The sequence below is a fragment of the Dermacentor variabilis genome, chromosome 6 (assembly GCF_050947875.1).
Source record: "Dermacentor variabilis isolate Ectoservices chromosome 6, ASM5094787v1, whole genome shotgun sequence".
Classification (NCBI taxonomy): Eukaryota; Metazoa; Arthropoda; class Arachnida; order Ixodida; family Ixodidae; genus Dermacentor; species Dermacentor variabilis.
The window spans coordinates 80,315,971-80,333,435 of NC_134573.1; the positions used below are offsets into that span (position 1 = coordinate 80,315,971).

General features: G+C 43.3%; 1 protein-coding gene across 1 annotated transcript in view; it reads left to right on the forward strand.

The window, feature by feature from the left end:
* LOC142586184 (uncharacterized) overlaps positions 1–9,163 on the forward strand; it is a 37,568-nt gene extending 28,405 nt beyond the window's left edge. Inside the window, exons 4-5 of the mRNA XM_075697437.1 lie at positions 726–905; positions 8,996–9,163. Of these exons, the coding sequence (XP_075553552.1) occupies positions 726–905; positions 8,996–9,163 (348 nt within the window). The remainder of the gene's footprint in view (positions 1–725; positions 906–8,995) is intronic.
* The last annotated feature ends 8,302 nt before the right edge of the window (positions 9,164–17,465 follow it).

Here is a 17,465-nt window from a genome sequence, read left to right on the forward strand (position 1 = left end):
TGCGCGTAGACTTATCAAGCAAACCTTTCTAGCTTGATAGTCATAACGCAAGTTTGAAACAACGCAGGAGTCATACGCCGAGCGATGCATTAAAGGAGTAATTATCCTGGGAAAAACGGTCAGCGACCAAGAGCCAAATGTACTCGTAACACTGTATCGTCGTCCTTAATATTGGCGTCCTTCTTGCGAAGCCGTCGTCGTTGCCGCGGTGCGTATGTCGTCGCGCCAGAAACACTCGTCTTACAAACATAATTGCTCGCCTTACGCGGACAAGTTGCGCTGTCTGGTAACAAACACTTCGCGGAGCGACAAGCGAGGCTGCAGATAGGCAGCTACTTCTTCAATGTTTCGTATACCGGCGGTTGGCAACACTGGGTGTTAGCTCGGGCAATTTGCTTCTGAGATGTTGACGAATGCTTCGCTTATTCTTTCATCAGTTGTACACATGTGATTTTACCTGTGCGAAATTGATGTTCTGAGAAAAATGCGCCCGTCAATCAACACCGTCACGTGTCCTTTGCTTCGCCGTGTTCTTGACGCCCGGATGTTGGGCACCGTTGAAAATGCATTGCCGGTGTTTCTCGAGCACTCGAGCCCACGATAACTCTATAACGTGTCGCTAGAGACCAAGCGAACGGCCCAAGAAAGGAGCATAATTGTAAAGAGTATTTTCAAAAAACACGCAGATACAGTTCCTTTTTTCACTCCCCCACCACCGCGTCCAGGATGAAGAGTATCAGGGCGAGGGAGAATATTACGCGGACAGCAGCATCGGGTGGTTTCGTACGTGGGTCCTCTGCTCGGTGGCTGCCATTGTGCTCATGGTCCCGTTCGCGCTGACTTTCATGTCGTACCAGGCTGCCGGCAGGCTCCACGGCATGCCTCCTCCGCCGTTTGCAGTAGAGGTAAAATCGTTTCAGATTAATATGTTGCAGCAGACGCGGTTGAACGAATGGTACAACTTAGACGAGAGGTTCTATTGCTATTTCAGCGTTCACCATTTGCACAACGTTGCTGAGATTTTCATCGATTTCAAGTAACCGCAGATGCACCCATTGTCACCACTTCTTGTGTCACCTATTTTAATGGGGAAGTTTTTATGTAAACGATCACAGGGATTAGAGCTGTATATCCTATTTTTAGGTTGCTGACACCTTCTGGGTGTGAGCCAAGGGTAGTTATATGTATAATTATTATTAGAATATGTCAGCAGCTGGATTGGAAAAAGGAAATAAGGTGAATCAACCTCATGTTTGCCAAAAGCAAATGTGCAATAGAAACTTCGATAGATAACGGCGTTAAAAGATGACCACCATGTCATATGTAGCTGGGATGCTCAGTTGGACACAGACAGAGCTAAACAAATTGAACAGCTTAATTAAAAGGCTAGTCAAAACAACAGTGGGGTTACCGATTAACACGCCGGATAATAAATCAATGAAACTGAGGCTCCACAACACGATAGCCGAGATAATTGAAGCTCAGCAAATTGCCCACAGAGAGAGGCTCTCTGGAACAAGGCCAGGTAGAGCAATGCTAGAAGAGGTAGGATGGTGCCCAACCGAATCCAAAATTTCAGGTGAAGGCACAGTAGAACTAAAAGATAGCATAAGAGAGGTAATCAAGACGGCTCCTTTCCCCAGAAATATGCACCCGGTGCACAACCTGGAAAGACGGAAGGCAAGGGCCAAAGCTCTCCTGCAAGAGATAGAACACGGCAGAGAACATGCGGATTTTGTAGATGCTGCATGGGTCAGAGAAAAGAAAGCCTTTACTGCAGTAATAGTAGATGCAGGTGGTCTCACTCGGGATGCTATTGCAATCGTGTCTAAAGACACGACAGGCGCGGGACAAGTAGCGGTAGCATTGGCTTTAAGGAATAATAAGTGGACGAAGATTTACAGTGACTTTAAGATGGCTATTAGACACTTTACCAATGGCTTTGTAACCAAAAGGGCTGCCCAGCTGATCGGCGAGTTGGACAGCCAAGGGATCGAAATCCGCTGGTTTCCTGCGCACATGGGGTCTGTCGATCCATCTCGGAAGAAATTAAACGAGATGGCTAACGCAGCTTCACGAGGACTTACTATCCGTGCACTACGCGACCAGGACTTTAATAATATACAGGAAGAGAACAGGGACCAATTACTTACATATAATGAAATCACGAGGCATTACTACATGAACAGAAGGCCAGTGCCACACGCTAAGTTCAATAGAGCTCAAGCGGTGACTGAGATTGTTGAAGACAAGAACTTATTCAAGTCCAAACTTTATTAACAAGCTATATCCTGAAAGAGAGGTACCAATCAATTGCGAGAAGTGTAACGGCATCATTACTCTGGATCACATGCTTTGGCAGTGTCCTGTGACTTTCACAGACTGTGACAAGGAGAGAGACTGGTGGCGGCGAGTCCTACACAGTGGAGTTCTTTTCGTTCAAGTACAGGCCATCCAGAAGGCCCACGATACGGCGGTAAGGTTAAACCTTACTGTCCCGACGTGGGAGCCGCCTGCGTCAAACTAAGGGTTGACCTTCGGGACATTAAATAAAGTTCATCATACCATACCATACCATACCATGACCACCATGTAAGCAACGATCGCTGCTGTGTCAGATTGACGTCGAAAGTAGTGACAGTTTGCGCTAGTGCCGAAATTGCACCACATCGAAGAAGTCTCGTAGAAAGTACGGGAGCAGCGCTTCAGCGTTGCCTTAAAACGTTGTTTTCAAATTATATCGGTGTACGCTACACACAGACGCTTACATTCTCGGTGACCATATGGATTCTTATAATTTCACTAATGATCTCGACAGAGCTTCGTGCTTGGTTGCGGTAGATTAATATAGTTTCTTGTATCGATCGTGTGCTTCGTAAATCATCGAGCAAGTCTAGCAGGGTATCTGTCATCACAGACGTCTAATCTGTTCAAAATTTTTGGAAGCACGTGCGCAAGTTTGTCCATACGAGCCACGAAACAGTACTCTAATGCGCTAGTCACTACGCCAGCAAATTATTACTTTCGCAGATCAAGGTAAATCGAAACCGGTATCAAACAGCAGCGGTCATTTCGTCGATGGAGCTATGGAGCAGTCTTTTCGGCGTGCCTTCGGTCACAAATGCCAGGATGCGGAGTAGCAGGTGCCGCTCGGCTTGCTTTCGAAATTTCCTCGCTTTCGCAGGCACAGAAGCTTCGAGGCAGCGCTAAGTCAAATCTGGAACGTCAGTGTATTGCGTACCGTTCCTGACGCGTCATGATTTGGGGCTGTCAGCGTTCACCGCCAGAGAGGCTGGAACTCGCGTGTTTGCAGCCGAAAAAAAAAAAAAGTCGTCCAAGGGACAAAGTGGAATGAAAGAGGGCCGATCATGCGGTATGGGCTCACGGGGCCCTGTGTTTCTTTTCGAGAGCCTGTGCGGACGAATTGTTTGTTTCCCTTGCTCTGATAAACAAATCTGCATTTAAGTTTATAATTCAACTTTCCAATGCCGAGGAGGGTGTTACAACCATTCATATACACATTAGGCAACTACGATCAGTAATTCAGAAACCAGTATTTGCGCGCATACTCGTTGCTGCGCAAAATGGCTCGATTTAGAGAAGATGCTAATGTGTTGACTTCATTAGTAATCAAAACGCCGCGGTCATTATATAACACTACGCTTGAACTTTAGGTACAGCAGAGAAAAAGCACTCTGACGATGAGAAATCGTCTTGTCCAAACATAATGCTCCAAGCTAAGGGTATCTGCCTTCGGCCAAGTTAATCTCTTTAATTGATGCTATGCTTAGTACAGACAAGCACAAGTTCCAAATTAGCACTGTAATTTTGTTTCGATTCCGGGCTTGTTCTTCCATCCCAGATCAATTCCTAATTATAATAAAATTGAAAAAAATAGGCCATTATAAACCACGGGGGCTTTATTTTTACCATACTATTCAGATTGGCCGCCTCTACATGATAACTGATTTGCGCAGTTTTGTGCGTAAATACTAAAATTATGTTATTGTACCGCTACAGCTGTTAGCGTACCCTGTGTACTTTCCCTACTGCTTCAAATGTAAGAGGCGGCCAACAGTGAAAATTTTAAAACGAATGAAGGCCTATGCTGACAAGTCTGCCTTGCATTCTTGAAAGTCTGTCGGCCATTTGCAGTTTAAAGTTTCCTTTTATTTCCAAGAGGTTGTACGAGGCAGGAAAAAAATCTGCATATTCATCTTGATAAGCACCCTGCGTATGGTTACAGGTCTTGGCAGTGCGTAGTTGCCACGTGGTTACTAGAAAAATATAGGAAATAGATATGTTTGTAACAGACAAGATAAACCAAGATAACATACTCCAGAATATGGGAATGAGAAGTATAACTACAAAGTTTAAATGTTTCACGTGGTTTCACATATTACAGAGATCAGCACTGGACAAAAGATATATTGGAGCAAAAGCGCTTTGTTTGTGAGACAGAAAAAAATGTTCTCATGAATCTACAAAAGCAGCAAGCTAAACTGATGCGCATTAGCTATTGGTAAATGCTAATTCTAATTAGGCATGTAAGTTTTGCAGACATGATTCGTAAATTACGCAGGCCTATAAGCTTGCATATATGAAATGGCGATTCGTAGGAATTTAAGAGGCTTGCTAAATTATTTTTTAACATTTGTGAGCTATCAATTCTTCCAAAACGATACACACTACTGTGTTCTTAAGTTTCTTGTGAGGCGTAAACAGGTGGGGGGATGCGTTTATTTAAGTATGCTAGTTCAGAGAGAGGTAGATGTTTTTCTTGTTATTGTAGTAAACCTTTTGTAGAACTCGGGTACTATGAATTTCTCGCACTCTTCTAATGTGAGAATTTTCAAATAGGTGTCAATAAATAATAAGACAAATAAGGTGGTTGCATACTACGACATGTTAATGATCGCAGATAGTATCATCCTCTGCAGCAAAAACAATTTGCGCAAATTGGGGTCAGTTGTAGCACCCAATTGGATTGACAGAAGTAAGACGAGGTGGCAAATAATGCGTTATATAGTAGCACTCTTACTGAAGGAGCCAAAGCGTATAGGTTACCATTTAGCATACTAGTTTAGGGACTCAGCTTTTAGATTACAAGGTTCACGTGATCACCTCGTCGTAGTGCCATAGAAAAATATGCGCCTAGGATTTTGATACTGTCTATAAGCTCAACCAGTGCGTTATTTTTATGGGTCATGCTATTTAGTGATGGAACGGTTCTGCCTTTCAGGCGAAAAATACAGTTTTACTTTAGGCTGAATTCGCAAATAAGCAGTTTTGGTTCGACCAGGCACTAAGATTGAGAAGCACTTCATTTGACGTGGTAATGAGCTCGCTGAAAGAATGTAATGTCAGAAAGATGCTGGTGCCCTCTGCGTAGAATAGAAATTTTGCATTCGAGTAAGTATTCCTGACAACATTATGATAAGTATTAAAGCTAAGGGGCCCACATGCTGCCTTGTGATATTCTAGAAAGTATGTCTTTCTTAGAACCTGAAATTGTTTGCCTTACAAGTGGCCGTCTATCTTGAAGGTGTGGCTTTGTAAATTCGAGGCGTCTACTATCTTCGAACCGGTTAAGTTTGTGGAAGTGAATGCTGTGGTCAATATAATTTATTGCTTTTATAAATCCCACCAATATACCATAACTGAGGAGCTTATTTTCGATACTATTAAGAATTGTGGGACAGTCTCGGGTTCGAACCCCAACTAGCCATTCGGGCATCATCTTGCGTAGTTCTACTTCCTTACAACGTCACCGCCACTTTACAAGAAGAGATCACTCACGGAAGGATAGTTTCCACGTGAAACGGTTCCCACAAGATGTATTCTTTTTGATTCGATAGGTCCAACTACGTGCACTTTTGTTTTCGAAAACCATGCGGAGTGTTTCTTAGGCAATTTGTGTTTGTTACATAAGGTGCTCACACGATTTAAAAATATTTCCTCTAAGCCATTGGAAAATATTCTTGGAAGACAAATATTGCCCCGTAATCATTCATATCTAGCTTGTTTACTTTTACATAGTACCATTACAGCTGCAGTTGTTACCTTTTCTAAAAACACCGGTTGAAATGTACAAGTTTAGTATGCGTTCCAGGAGCTCAGCAGTCTCGTGCAAGACAAATTTATCAGGTGTCATTTCTATCCCGCTTGAGTCACGACAGGAAGAATTTTTAATACTCGACACAGCCCGCACTTAATCATCTATAGGTGGAACAAAGTGTGTTCTGATTTTGTGGAAAAGTAAGATTCGGAAGTTTAGCGGTGGCAATATCAGTATCTTTGTGCTCGAAATATACATTAGACACTTATATCAACTCCTGCTGATAACTCACGTTTTCTGGAAGCACTTCTTTCGGTCGGCTAAGTGTTACTTTGTAGCCCGATTACAGAATTCACTTCAAACTATTATATAGCTATTCGGTATCAGAGCAGGAAGGTAATGTCATAAAATGATAAGCATCTCTTGCTTTTTGTAATTCGTTGGTTAAGTTTCTTCTGTATTTCCTAGAAGCCTTCAGATCTTTACAGTTCTTGTATTCAGGAAATTTACCATAGAGCTTGTCACGGCTTCTTATCTTCTAAGTAGGCACCTCATTAGCGGATGCTTCTCACAGTTTTTATACTTATCTTTATGTAAACAGCGTTTTGAATATACATACACGATCTTTGTGGTGAATATACTGTAAGCTGCTGCAGCATTATTCTCCCGAAGCATATTTTCCCACTTTTTATCTAACTCGGCACGAAATGTCTGCAAAATATCTTCGGTAATATTTTAATCAAACGTGACAGCTTTCTTCTATATATGGCGCAATATCATCTTTTTAATATTCGTGCAAACTGGCATGTGTTTAACTATAGAATGCGTCAGAACGTAACTTCTGAGATTGGGAGGATCTCAATTTGTCAAAAATAGAGCGAGTGACATTTCACTGGCAGCTGTAATCTTAGTGAGTAACTACGCGGGAGTTATACAGCCGTTCGCAGAAACTGTATTTAAAAACTCACGCGTCTTCGCATTTTCATAAAACATATCGATACTCGTATCATCATCGATAATCCCACGTTTTCGATCGTAACTTGCCAAAGGCACCACATTATCCACGAATGTAAAGCAAGCATTAATGCTACAGTCAGGGGCTCAGTAACAAGCAATAAACAGCGCATCCTCGATTTAAGCATTTAACACTTAAAAGTCTTTAGTCACACCCGAGAAGTTTACTTACAGACCACATAATATAACCTCATTTACCAACAAGGATACACTCTATGTCGTGACTTTCTTTTGAAATGAAACGTTTTCTTTGGGTAGATAAAAAAAAATATCGCTAGCATCAGTGTACCCGTTTATGTGAACATAACGATATTGCACAGGTGATTTATTCCTGAAAACAGTTTCAGAATCAGTTTTTATTATTCGCCAATGGCAGATTTTGATGCATGCAACTTAGTCCTCTCTTTATGTAGGCGAAACCTGTAAATATGGTGCCTGTTTTATGACCGAGGTGCAGTAGGATTTTATTGAGCTTAAAGATGGCTGACATATCAGTTAGCTATGGCAGAAATGTTTTTAGAACATTTGACAAGAGCGCGATGACCGCCATTTTTACGCAGCAGAGTACGCATCTGGATTCGCAAACCAAAGAAACAATTCTTTGCCGAGGAAAAGAGAAGCTTCCTTGGGCGGAGAGTCATGTTTTCAGTCACGTAGACATTATGCTGTTTGCATTTTATGTTTCCCTTCTTAGCAAGCTAAGCACGAGGTCGCGGGATCGAATCCCGGCCACGGCGGCCGCATTTCGATGGGGGCGAAATGCGAAAACACCCGTGTGCTTAGATTTAGGTGCACGTTAAAGAACCCCAGGTGGTCAAAATTTCCGGAGTCCTCCACTACGGCGTGCCTCATAATCAGAAAGTGGTTTTGGCACGTAAAACCCCAAATATTATTAGTATTATTAGCAAGCTAAGCATCACCTCATTCATAACGTACAAAACCTACGTTGATTTCTCGCTGTTTCACCGGCTTTCTAGGTAACTATTAAGGGCGACATCTCGTTTTCTCAATAGCACAACCTCTAGTCTCTGGGTGACTACGCTTACCTTGCTCAGCAGACTTTCTCCTTCGTCATTAGCCACACCATACCAGCTGCGGTGACTTATTAGTGGCTACGGTGTTGCGATGCTAAGCATCTGTCACGGGATCAAATCTCGGCCGCGGCGGCCTCATTTCGATGGAGGGGAGGGGGAATGCAAAAACACCCGTGTCGCGTGCATTGTGGGCAAAATAATGATCACCTAGTGGTCAAAATTAATCCGTAGTCCTCCACTACGGCGTGCCTCATAGTCAAATCGCGGTTTTGGCATGTAAAAATCCCCAGAATCCGGCCACACCATGTATTTCCAGATTTGGTTGCCTGCTCAGCCTCTTGAGATTCACGATATTGAACTCCAAATGAGAAAGTGCAAATGCGCCCTGTTTCTCAATTTTATTAACACTTGGTGCCTCACGTCTTATAGCTCTTTCGCATAGATATCTTATTGTCGCTGAAAAGCATGGAAATGGGCAGATAATGCGAGAACAACGGACTGTTCCATGTAAGGAAACTGAGCCGGATGCTCGAGAGGATAAATTACATTGCGCTCAATTTCCGCCAACTTCACGAGACTATCCTTTCTTACACGCAACATCTGTAGCAAGAAGATGGTACTATAGCCCTCGGTTTAGCTGAAAAATTTAAGCAAAATCAATTATTCTTGAATTTCACGTTTTTCTTTAACGCAGAAAGCACAGGCAAACATGCATGTCAATCTGATACCCGGAATCGTCGTGCACGTTTTGTCGCAGAAAACCGAATCTTGCCGAGGAGGCACGCTATGAGTTACTCATACGTTTACTGTAGCGTCGGCACTCGTCTTCTTTAGTGTACAAAGAGTTGTGACAGCTGCATTTGCAATAACCTAAATTTCTTTTTTTAAGGTGCCGGCGGAGTCCTTAGAAGTCGCGAATGACTCTTGTGAACCGCCGGACTACAGTAAGGTTGAAGATGTGAACCTGAAAGCGCTGCCCTCGCAAAAGAGAACTCCATCTAAGGATATTGTGTCGCTGCGCCGGGTGTTCTGCGTGTACGATATCTTGTACGTATGACAACAGCGTGTCATTCGTCGATACGACATGTCCAAACTGTTTTCAGTTGCGAGACGGCTATGTCAGTGTTTCTGAATCTGTGTTCTGTAGAGACGTTCAGGGTTCGCTGACAGCACAGATGTGTCAACATGAATTTCAGGCAATGTATTTTGGTGTATGCACTGCACCGTTCCGAGCTTAGCATGGACCTGCCTATATATATATATATATATATATATGAAAATGCATTTGATTCAGTAGAGATACGAGCAGTCATAATGGCATTGCCTAATCAACGAATACGCGAGGTATGCGTCAATATCCTCGGAAATATTTACTAAGGTTCCACAGCTACCTTAGTTCTCCACAGCGAAAGTAGAACGTTTTACCTATCGAGAAAGGGGTCAGACAAGGAGAGATAATCTCTCCAATGCTATTCACTGCATGCTTAGAAGAAGTATTCAAGCTGTTAGACTGGGATGGCTTAGGAGTGAGCATCAACGGAGGATATCTCAGCAACCTTCAGTTTGCAGATTATTTTCCAGTTGTGCAATACTGGGGACGAATTGCAACAAATGATTGAGGACCTTAACCAAGAAAATGCAAGAGCGGGGTTCAAGAATAACGTGCAGAACACAAAGTTAATGATCAATAGCCTGGAAAGGGAACAAGCATTTAGGATCGCCAGTCAGCCTCTAGAGCTTGTGCAAGAATACGCTTATACAGGTCAATTTCTCACAAGGGACCCTGATAATGACAAGAAAATTTACAGAAGAATAAAAATGGGCTGGTGTACATGCGGCAGGTATTGCCAAATCCTGACCTGGAGCTTACCATTGTCGTTGGAAATAAGTGTTCAATCAATGCATTCTGCCTGAGCTAACATAAGGGGCAGAAACTACGAGGTTAACATATACGCTCAACACTAAGTTGAAGGGACACTAAAGGTTACTATGAAGTCAAGCTAAAGTGATAAAGCAATGCTCTAGAACGTCTAAGGCGTCAATATAATCGCGAACAGAGCTTTAGTAACCGAGAACTTGAGGTAAATGCATGAAACGATTTGAGACTCCCCAGCGACATTCCGGTACTATAGCCCGATGACGAAGGCACACATCATGATAATTTATGTCACTAGTACTCAACTACTGTTATTAAAAAGATAACTTCATTAGATTATAAGACGGAAGAAAATGCTGCTTGTCTACTTCTATTCGATTCTAAGAAAAAATAACATTTTGGCGTTACCCTTGAGTTAGTATGGGAGATCGAAAGGTTTCGTTTTCGCTCGACTCTGCGCACTGGCCTTTGCGCCGCGCGCGCTTTGAGTTTCAGTTGTTTCGTTATCGCGTCATGCTGCGTTGGTCCTGCTGGCTTGCGAAACTTGCATTTGGAACAAGCAGCGAGAATGCCACGTCCATGTGATGTCGTGGGATGCGCGAACGGTCCGCGGAACTTGGCCAAGGGCAGTTGCAGCGGCGAAGCCAACGTTACTTATCACTGTGTGCCAACGAGTGAGCCTCTCCGTTCGAAGTGGTTAAGTGCCGGACCTCGTCCACAGCGCGTTGGGAAAGAGCCGAGAAATCGCATAGTGTGCTCGCTGCACTTTCGTCCAGAGGATTACGAGTTCAACGCCGACTTGATGAAGTCGTGTGGAGTGCCTTTCAAAGCAGGCCGCCGTCGTAGTAGTACGCAACGACGCCGGCAGCGTGAGCCCTCAGCAGAAAGTCACGGTCATCAGTGCTTAAATCGCTGAAGTCGAGCCCAGCATTGCGAGCCAATGTGTCGTTGTCAGGATCGTCCATTGCAACGAGCGTCGAAGTTGGTGTCATAAAATAAAGAACCAGCTTATTGTCGCGCGCTTTCTCTTCCGCTAGCCACCATAGTTCCGGTTTCGCGCTGCTGTCGGCTCTGTCTGGGCTCTGTCTCTGGCCGCGCGTTTGCGTTTTGCGAAGAAAAGCCGTAGCGCCGTCTGCGGGCGCAGTTTTACTCACCGACGGAGCAACGTCACTATTAGACCATGACGTCACCACTTCTCGATCGGAGGGCGGGCGATTTAAATTGCGCTAGAGGTACGCGGACGCTTCAGAAGACATTTTCTCTTAAAACAAGTATCTTCTTCGCACGAAACAAGCGTTTCGAGGTTTCTGGGATGATATTTCAACAGTCCACGTGGAGTTAATAGTAACATTTAGTGTCCCTTTAAGGACAGTGCAAAGAGTGACGGAACGAAAAAAGTTAGGCGTAACGTTGAGAGACAGGAAGAGAGCGGTGTGGACCTGAGAACCAACGCGGATAGCCGATATTCTAGCTGGCATTAAGAGAAATAAAATAGAGCTGGGCAAGTCACTTAATGTGTAGGGTAGATAACCGGTGGGCAATCAGAATTACAGAATGGGTGTCAAGGGAAGGGAAGCGCAGAGAAAGATGTCAGAAAACTAGGTGGGGTAGTGATATTAAGAAATTTCCAGGTAAGTAAGTAAGTAAGTAAGCAAGTAATTTTATTTTCCAGGTTCAACTGAAGGGTTTTCTGGCAAAAAGCTGCATGAGCAGCTTGACTATGTCCAGAAAACCACTACAAGCAGTAGCACACGAGTGGTACTGAAATCAGACACACATACAATAGTTATAGTCAATAAAGAGAAAACATTCACCAGTTATACATACAGATTGTAACAATCTATTGCAAAAAATACAATAAAATCGAAAATAGAGACGCTCAAATTGTCATACAAATGTTCAGAATAAAATAGGAATAATCAAGCAAAACATAAAGGACATAAAATCACATTTCAACAAAATATTTCCGCAGCTCAGCTTTGGTATATCCTATTGTGTGTTTATATGTGTTAGAACATGGGGCAGGTTGTAAGACAACATTTGTAATTTATAGTTAGTACGAAAACGTGGTATATTCCAAGTATTAATAGTTCTTGTGTGTATGTTAGCATGACGCACGTCCAAAGATGCCAGAGTCGAATAAAAATCGGCAATGGATGCCGTCGAAAAGTACATTTTTTGTAACAACTTAAAGTGATACAAATGGTTGACCCGGACAATGTTGTGTGTTTCAAAAGCATACATGGAGGTAGTTGTATTATCAATATTGGCGATTATTCGAACAATTTTCTTTTTGCAGTACGAGAACCTTATTTATGTTAGTTTTGGTCATTGTGGCCCATACTAAATTGCAGAATTTAAGGTGAGAAAAGAAAAGTGCGTAATAAACTTGTAATTTATATTTTAAAGGTAAAGTTTCACGACATCGCGATAGAACCCCACAGACGGAAGAAAGTTTCTTGCAGACAAAGTCAGTATGGGCATCCCAGTTTAAATAGCAGGAAAAATGTACTCCAAGTAGTTTGTGCACTTCAACTATTTCTATCTAGTGATCTTCAAAGTGAAGCATGCAATGCGGTACTATCGGTTTGTTTCTTGCGCGAAATAATATAGCCTTGGACTTTGTAGGATTAATTCTTAATTTATTTATCTTTGACCACCTAGGCAAAATCAGTAGGTGCATTACATTTCACCATTAAATCATTAAGGTTAGGGCCTGAACGAAGTAGTGCGCTATCATCCGCGTATATCACAAAATCAATGGAAGGATCTATGCTTACAATATCATTTATGTACGTATTGAACAAAAGTTGGAATCGGCTAGCGCAAGACAGGGGTAATTGGAGTCGGCAGGTAGAGGCCACTGTCCTGCAGTGGATGATGATGATGATGATTTATATTGTTACGGGGAGACTCCTACTCCGCTCCTACACCAAAGATGTTACTGGAGGAGTCTATATGCAGAGCATATATTTACAAGAGATGGTGCGCAACTCTGCTGAAATGGCGGGCCACGGACGTACACAGCAGATAGCCATACCATAGATATGTTGTTGTCTACGAAATTCACTTGGACGACCACGAAGCTCTTTGCAAATATGTTAAGTGGCCGCTACTGCATGCGATTGCAGAACCCGTCACCATAGACATACCGTCGATGAAATAGACTGAGTCGCTCAATGCTCTCTATGTCGTTATTTGTGGACGCGCTACCCTCAAGAGCTGCGAGGGCGTACTGCACTGAAGCGCTTACCTTTTGCAATATATATATATATATATATCTGCTATCTTCCTCTTCTTTATCTGAGATATCTGAGACCACCTTGTGACGTCGTTGTTGCCGGTTTCGCTTTTGGATTACAAAAAAAAAAAAACGGCTGCATGCCCTACAACAAACCTAACACATGCAATCAGCCGTTTCGATTTTCGAAGTTTCGTATGCTCCCGAACAACGGTAATAAAGAAAAAAATGGCAGCCATTACAGCCTGTGAAGATGGGATGACAGCGAGTCCTGACGACAGTCAAAGCTCTCAAACGAAAAGCAGAGTGCTTTCGCTGCCATTCCATCTTCACAGAATGGAATGGTTGTCATTTTTTGTGTTGCGAGTCTGGCGTCGTTGCTGTTTCGGAGGTGCCCGGGCTCGCGATTGTGGTTTTCGCTCAGCGTCGCGGGAACATTCTTCATCGTTGGTCGTTTAGCGCCGGTGCGTTTACATTCTCGTTGCTGTTCCCTCCGGCGCTCCTCGTGCGCATGATGTTCTTCGGGTGTACGAACTATACGTGTCCGCCCCATCGATAACGCAGCTGTTTTTAGCGCCGGTACCGCTCCTGCTTATACACTGTGATAACCTTGACGTCGTGCTATTGTTCACGGCGAGCGCTCTAATCTGTTCCGAATTTTGAAATCTCCGCCGCCGCACTGTAGCCGTAGGGGTTTGTTAGAAATCGCTGAGGCCGTTTCTGTTGCAGGACGCCGAAAAAACTACGGCAGGTTAGTGATATACAGCTCTCGCTGTAAAAATTATGTGGAATAATTTGCCAGATTTTGTATCCGCCTTTCAACGACACCGGCTCATACGATTTTATGTAATCAGCAAACTATTCCGATTGAAAAAGCATGGTTACCACATACGTGAATGGAAGTGATAGCAAGTCAGTGGTGCTACAAACAGACCTACCGGAAATTCACCTACGTCGACAGCTTTATTAATTTGAGATAAGGAAAATACTCCGCAATATTTTTTTTTTGATATTCGAATTACTCTTTTCAAAATGATTCTGGGATTCACCGCAATACTTCGTCTGCTGCATTGCCTTGCAGGAAGTTACCCAGTTACTGGATCGATTCATGGGATAACTTCCCGTTTGACTACTGCTCCGACATTATTGTGTACTCCTACTATGTGGACGCCAATAACGATGTTACGCCGAAGAGACGCATCTTAGTCAACGGCACACCCGAAGTGCCCTTTCCTTTGACGGACACTTACCACCATGGTGCACCTACGAATGTCTACGTCACGGTCGGAGGAAGTCGCGCCGACAGCCCAGCTTTGGGCCTGTCCTCCACAGATCCACAACATATCGGCAATCAATTGGTCGGACTTGTCACCGTGCATCAAAAGTACACAGTACGTATTCCTTAAAGCAACCATACTGGAAGGGAGCATTTTAGTGAATTGGGGAGTTGCAATAGATTTTTACTAGGTGTAATGCGTGACTCATTAACCGCAGCGAGTTCCAAAAGCAGTTATTGCTATATTAAAATTGGCAAGGCGTGCGACTGTGAAGCTTTTGTTCACACTTATGTTATAAAAGTCCTGTTTGAAGTTTGAACAAACCGCTCAAATTTAAATGCCGCTTACGCACCAATCTCACCTTGTTCTACCGGGCACACCGTCCATCGGCGGCGGCTTTCTCTAATTATAGCCAACGTTTCCTGCACAAATAGGCCAAAATTTTCGAACGTTAAGCTCCAGTTACAGTGCTTGCTGCGCTATTAAATTTATCTTGGCTATCCTCGCCGTCGAATCAGTAAATGTAATTGCGCGAGTATGAAGGAACACGATGAGAAAAAGCAAACAATACGGGAATAAAGTTATGACGAGTAACAAGCATATAACTTATTGGAATGACGAACTAAATTTGAAATGAAACTAAAGCAGGGAAACCGATATCGTTTCTAGCTCAGTGAAACCATCTAATTCCTTGCCATAGCGTATACTATATATATATATATATATATATATATATATATATGGAGATGAAATAACAGTTGAAAAAGTTCTGCTGGAACGCGCAAGTTCAAGAAAGGTTTATGAAATTGAAACTTGTCAATCGCACCACCATAGCTCCATCACAGAAGCTAACACTCGCATGTATTTCTCCGAGGGAAACCTTGATATATCAAGAAAAATTTCATGGTTATCGATGGAGCAATATATATATACATATATTCAGCTCTGCTGAACCTTGTCAGGTGCACCATCATAGGTTGAATCGCAGAAACACTCGTATGCATTTCTCCGCGGGAAAGCTTCATATTCCAAGAAAAATATATATATATATATATAGTGGTGCGCCTGACAAGGTTCAGCACAACTGCATCAACTGTTGTTGCATCTCCATGACTATTCTGGACTTAATAGACAGTTTAGTTTAACGTCTGCGGCCAAGCGTAAACGCATTACGTACGTACACAAAAAGCGTTGTGATCACTGAGCATGCTCCGAACGTTACTGGGGTTCTGCGGTTTAAGTGCGCTATGATAACGTACGTTATTTGGTGAGTTTAACGTTCGAGTGTTTGCGTAAGCTAAGAAATAGCGTTGTCGAACATGGGGGTGGGGGGGGGGGGCGGCACCCATGGCTCCCACTTCGGCGTAAATTCTCGTGATGACTGCGCTCTGACCCGCGTTGGTCGCCAGTAACTACTGAAATTAGCTTTCGCTCTCTCTAAACTCACTTGAAACGTTGGTTATGAGCGCATAGCGCGTCCAATTTTTTGAGATCGTCCGGCGATTTCGGCCCGGCCGTAGGCCTAACAAGACGCGTCGGCATAGCAACAACAGGATGGCTGGTAATGAATTTCTTGGCTTAGATACGTTTGGCACGAGGGACCAGATGGCGCCCAGTTTTATAACGTCTTCCTTACGTTTGCATTCCCGTACGCTAAACTAGAAGTCTTGAAAGGACGCACATCGTAACGTCCCGCAAAGGTGATTGCGTTTAACGGTACGTAAGGCGACAAACGCCATTCTTAAACTGTCTAATTTCAGCAGCCTAACGGAGGCAACCCCATTCCGAACGTCAGCCATTAAAGAGGCATGTGGTCACAATCTCGCTCTCTCGATGCCCCTCGCTTGGCTACAATTTCGGTGTCGTGAATTCTTGTTGACAGGGACCTATTAATTACCTCTGTGCTTTTGTTATACTCAGGTTCTAAAGCCTCGTAATAAGTCGCTGTTTTCTTTTTCTCAGTGCAATAACAGTAATAATTCTCTTACATAAAAGACCTAGTTAACTTTTGGTTACTGCAAGTTACGCTAGCATCCCAGCGTCCTACAAAATCCCGTGTAGGGTAGAATGTGTAAAGACAGTTTCAATTTATTGCGACGCTTTAACTTCCAAATGTCGCATCGTGACTATTTTTCGCGGAATGCATTGTTATCGCGACTATCTATTTACGGCGGAATGTATTCTTTTCCTGAAAGTGACATCTTTCTAGAAACGCTATGATCAACTCCTCTTTATCTCTGCACCTGATTCGATATCGGTTCCAACTGCTCCGACAGTCTGTCCAATGATATGCCGCTTTTTCTGACTTTGATGTATACATTTGCTAATTCGACGTCTTCACAGCTCTTTCCTTTCATTTTTGTAGACAGTAGCGTACGAAAAGGCCGATGTACCGGTAGTTAACACCAATGCTGGGTAAATACACTTTGTAGTTATATCATGATACAGATACATTATACCGACGCGATAAGTAATTGAGCTACGGATGCAAGATACCAGACGAATAACTGTATCCGTTACGATACACCTCATTTGTATCTTCCGATACTGCGATACATCAGTTAATTTATCAAAGGGTCATGGCAATAACATCTGCAAGTAAACGATAGCTGGCTGAGAAATTCCTCAAATCCTGCCCATCAGATCTTCCTCTTAGTAAATCGTAACCCTTGTGCTCACAAGACACTCTACAGCGGTCTCGTTACACTTTGTGTTGGTCTTTTAAGAGATTTATCAGGTCCAATACTTTCGACTTATCACTTCGGACAATACGATCACTTTCGAAAGATTTCGTGACTTTACGCACCGCATGCGTCGTTGTCTGCGGACGACAGCGCTCCCCGCACACTGCCATGCAAGCCGTTTAGGCACTGTGTCAATTACGCTGTCGCCCGCAACGGCGATGTGCTGGATGCCGTATCACGCGAAATTTTGCGAAAGTGATCGCCTCCACTATAGTGATTGG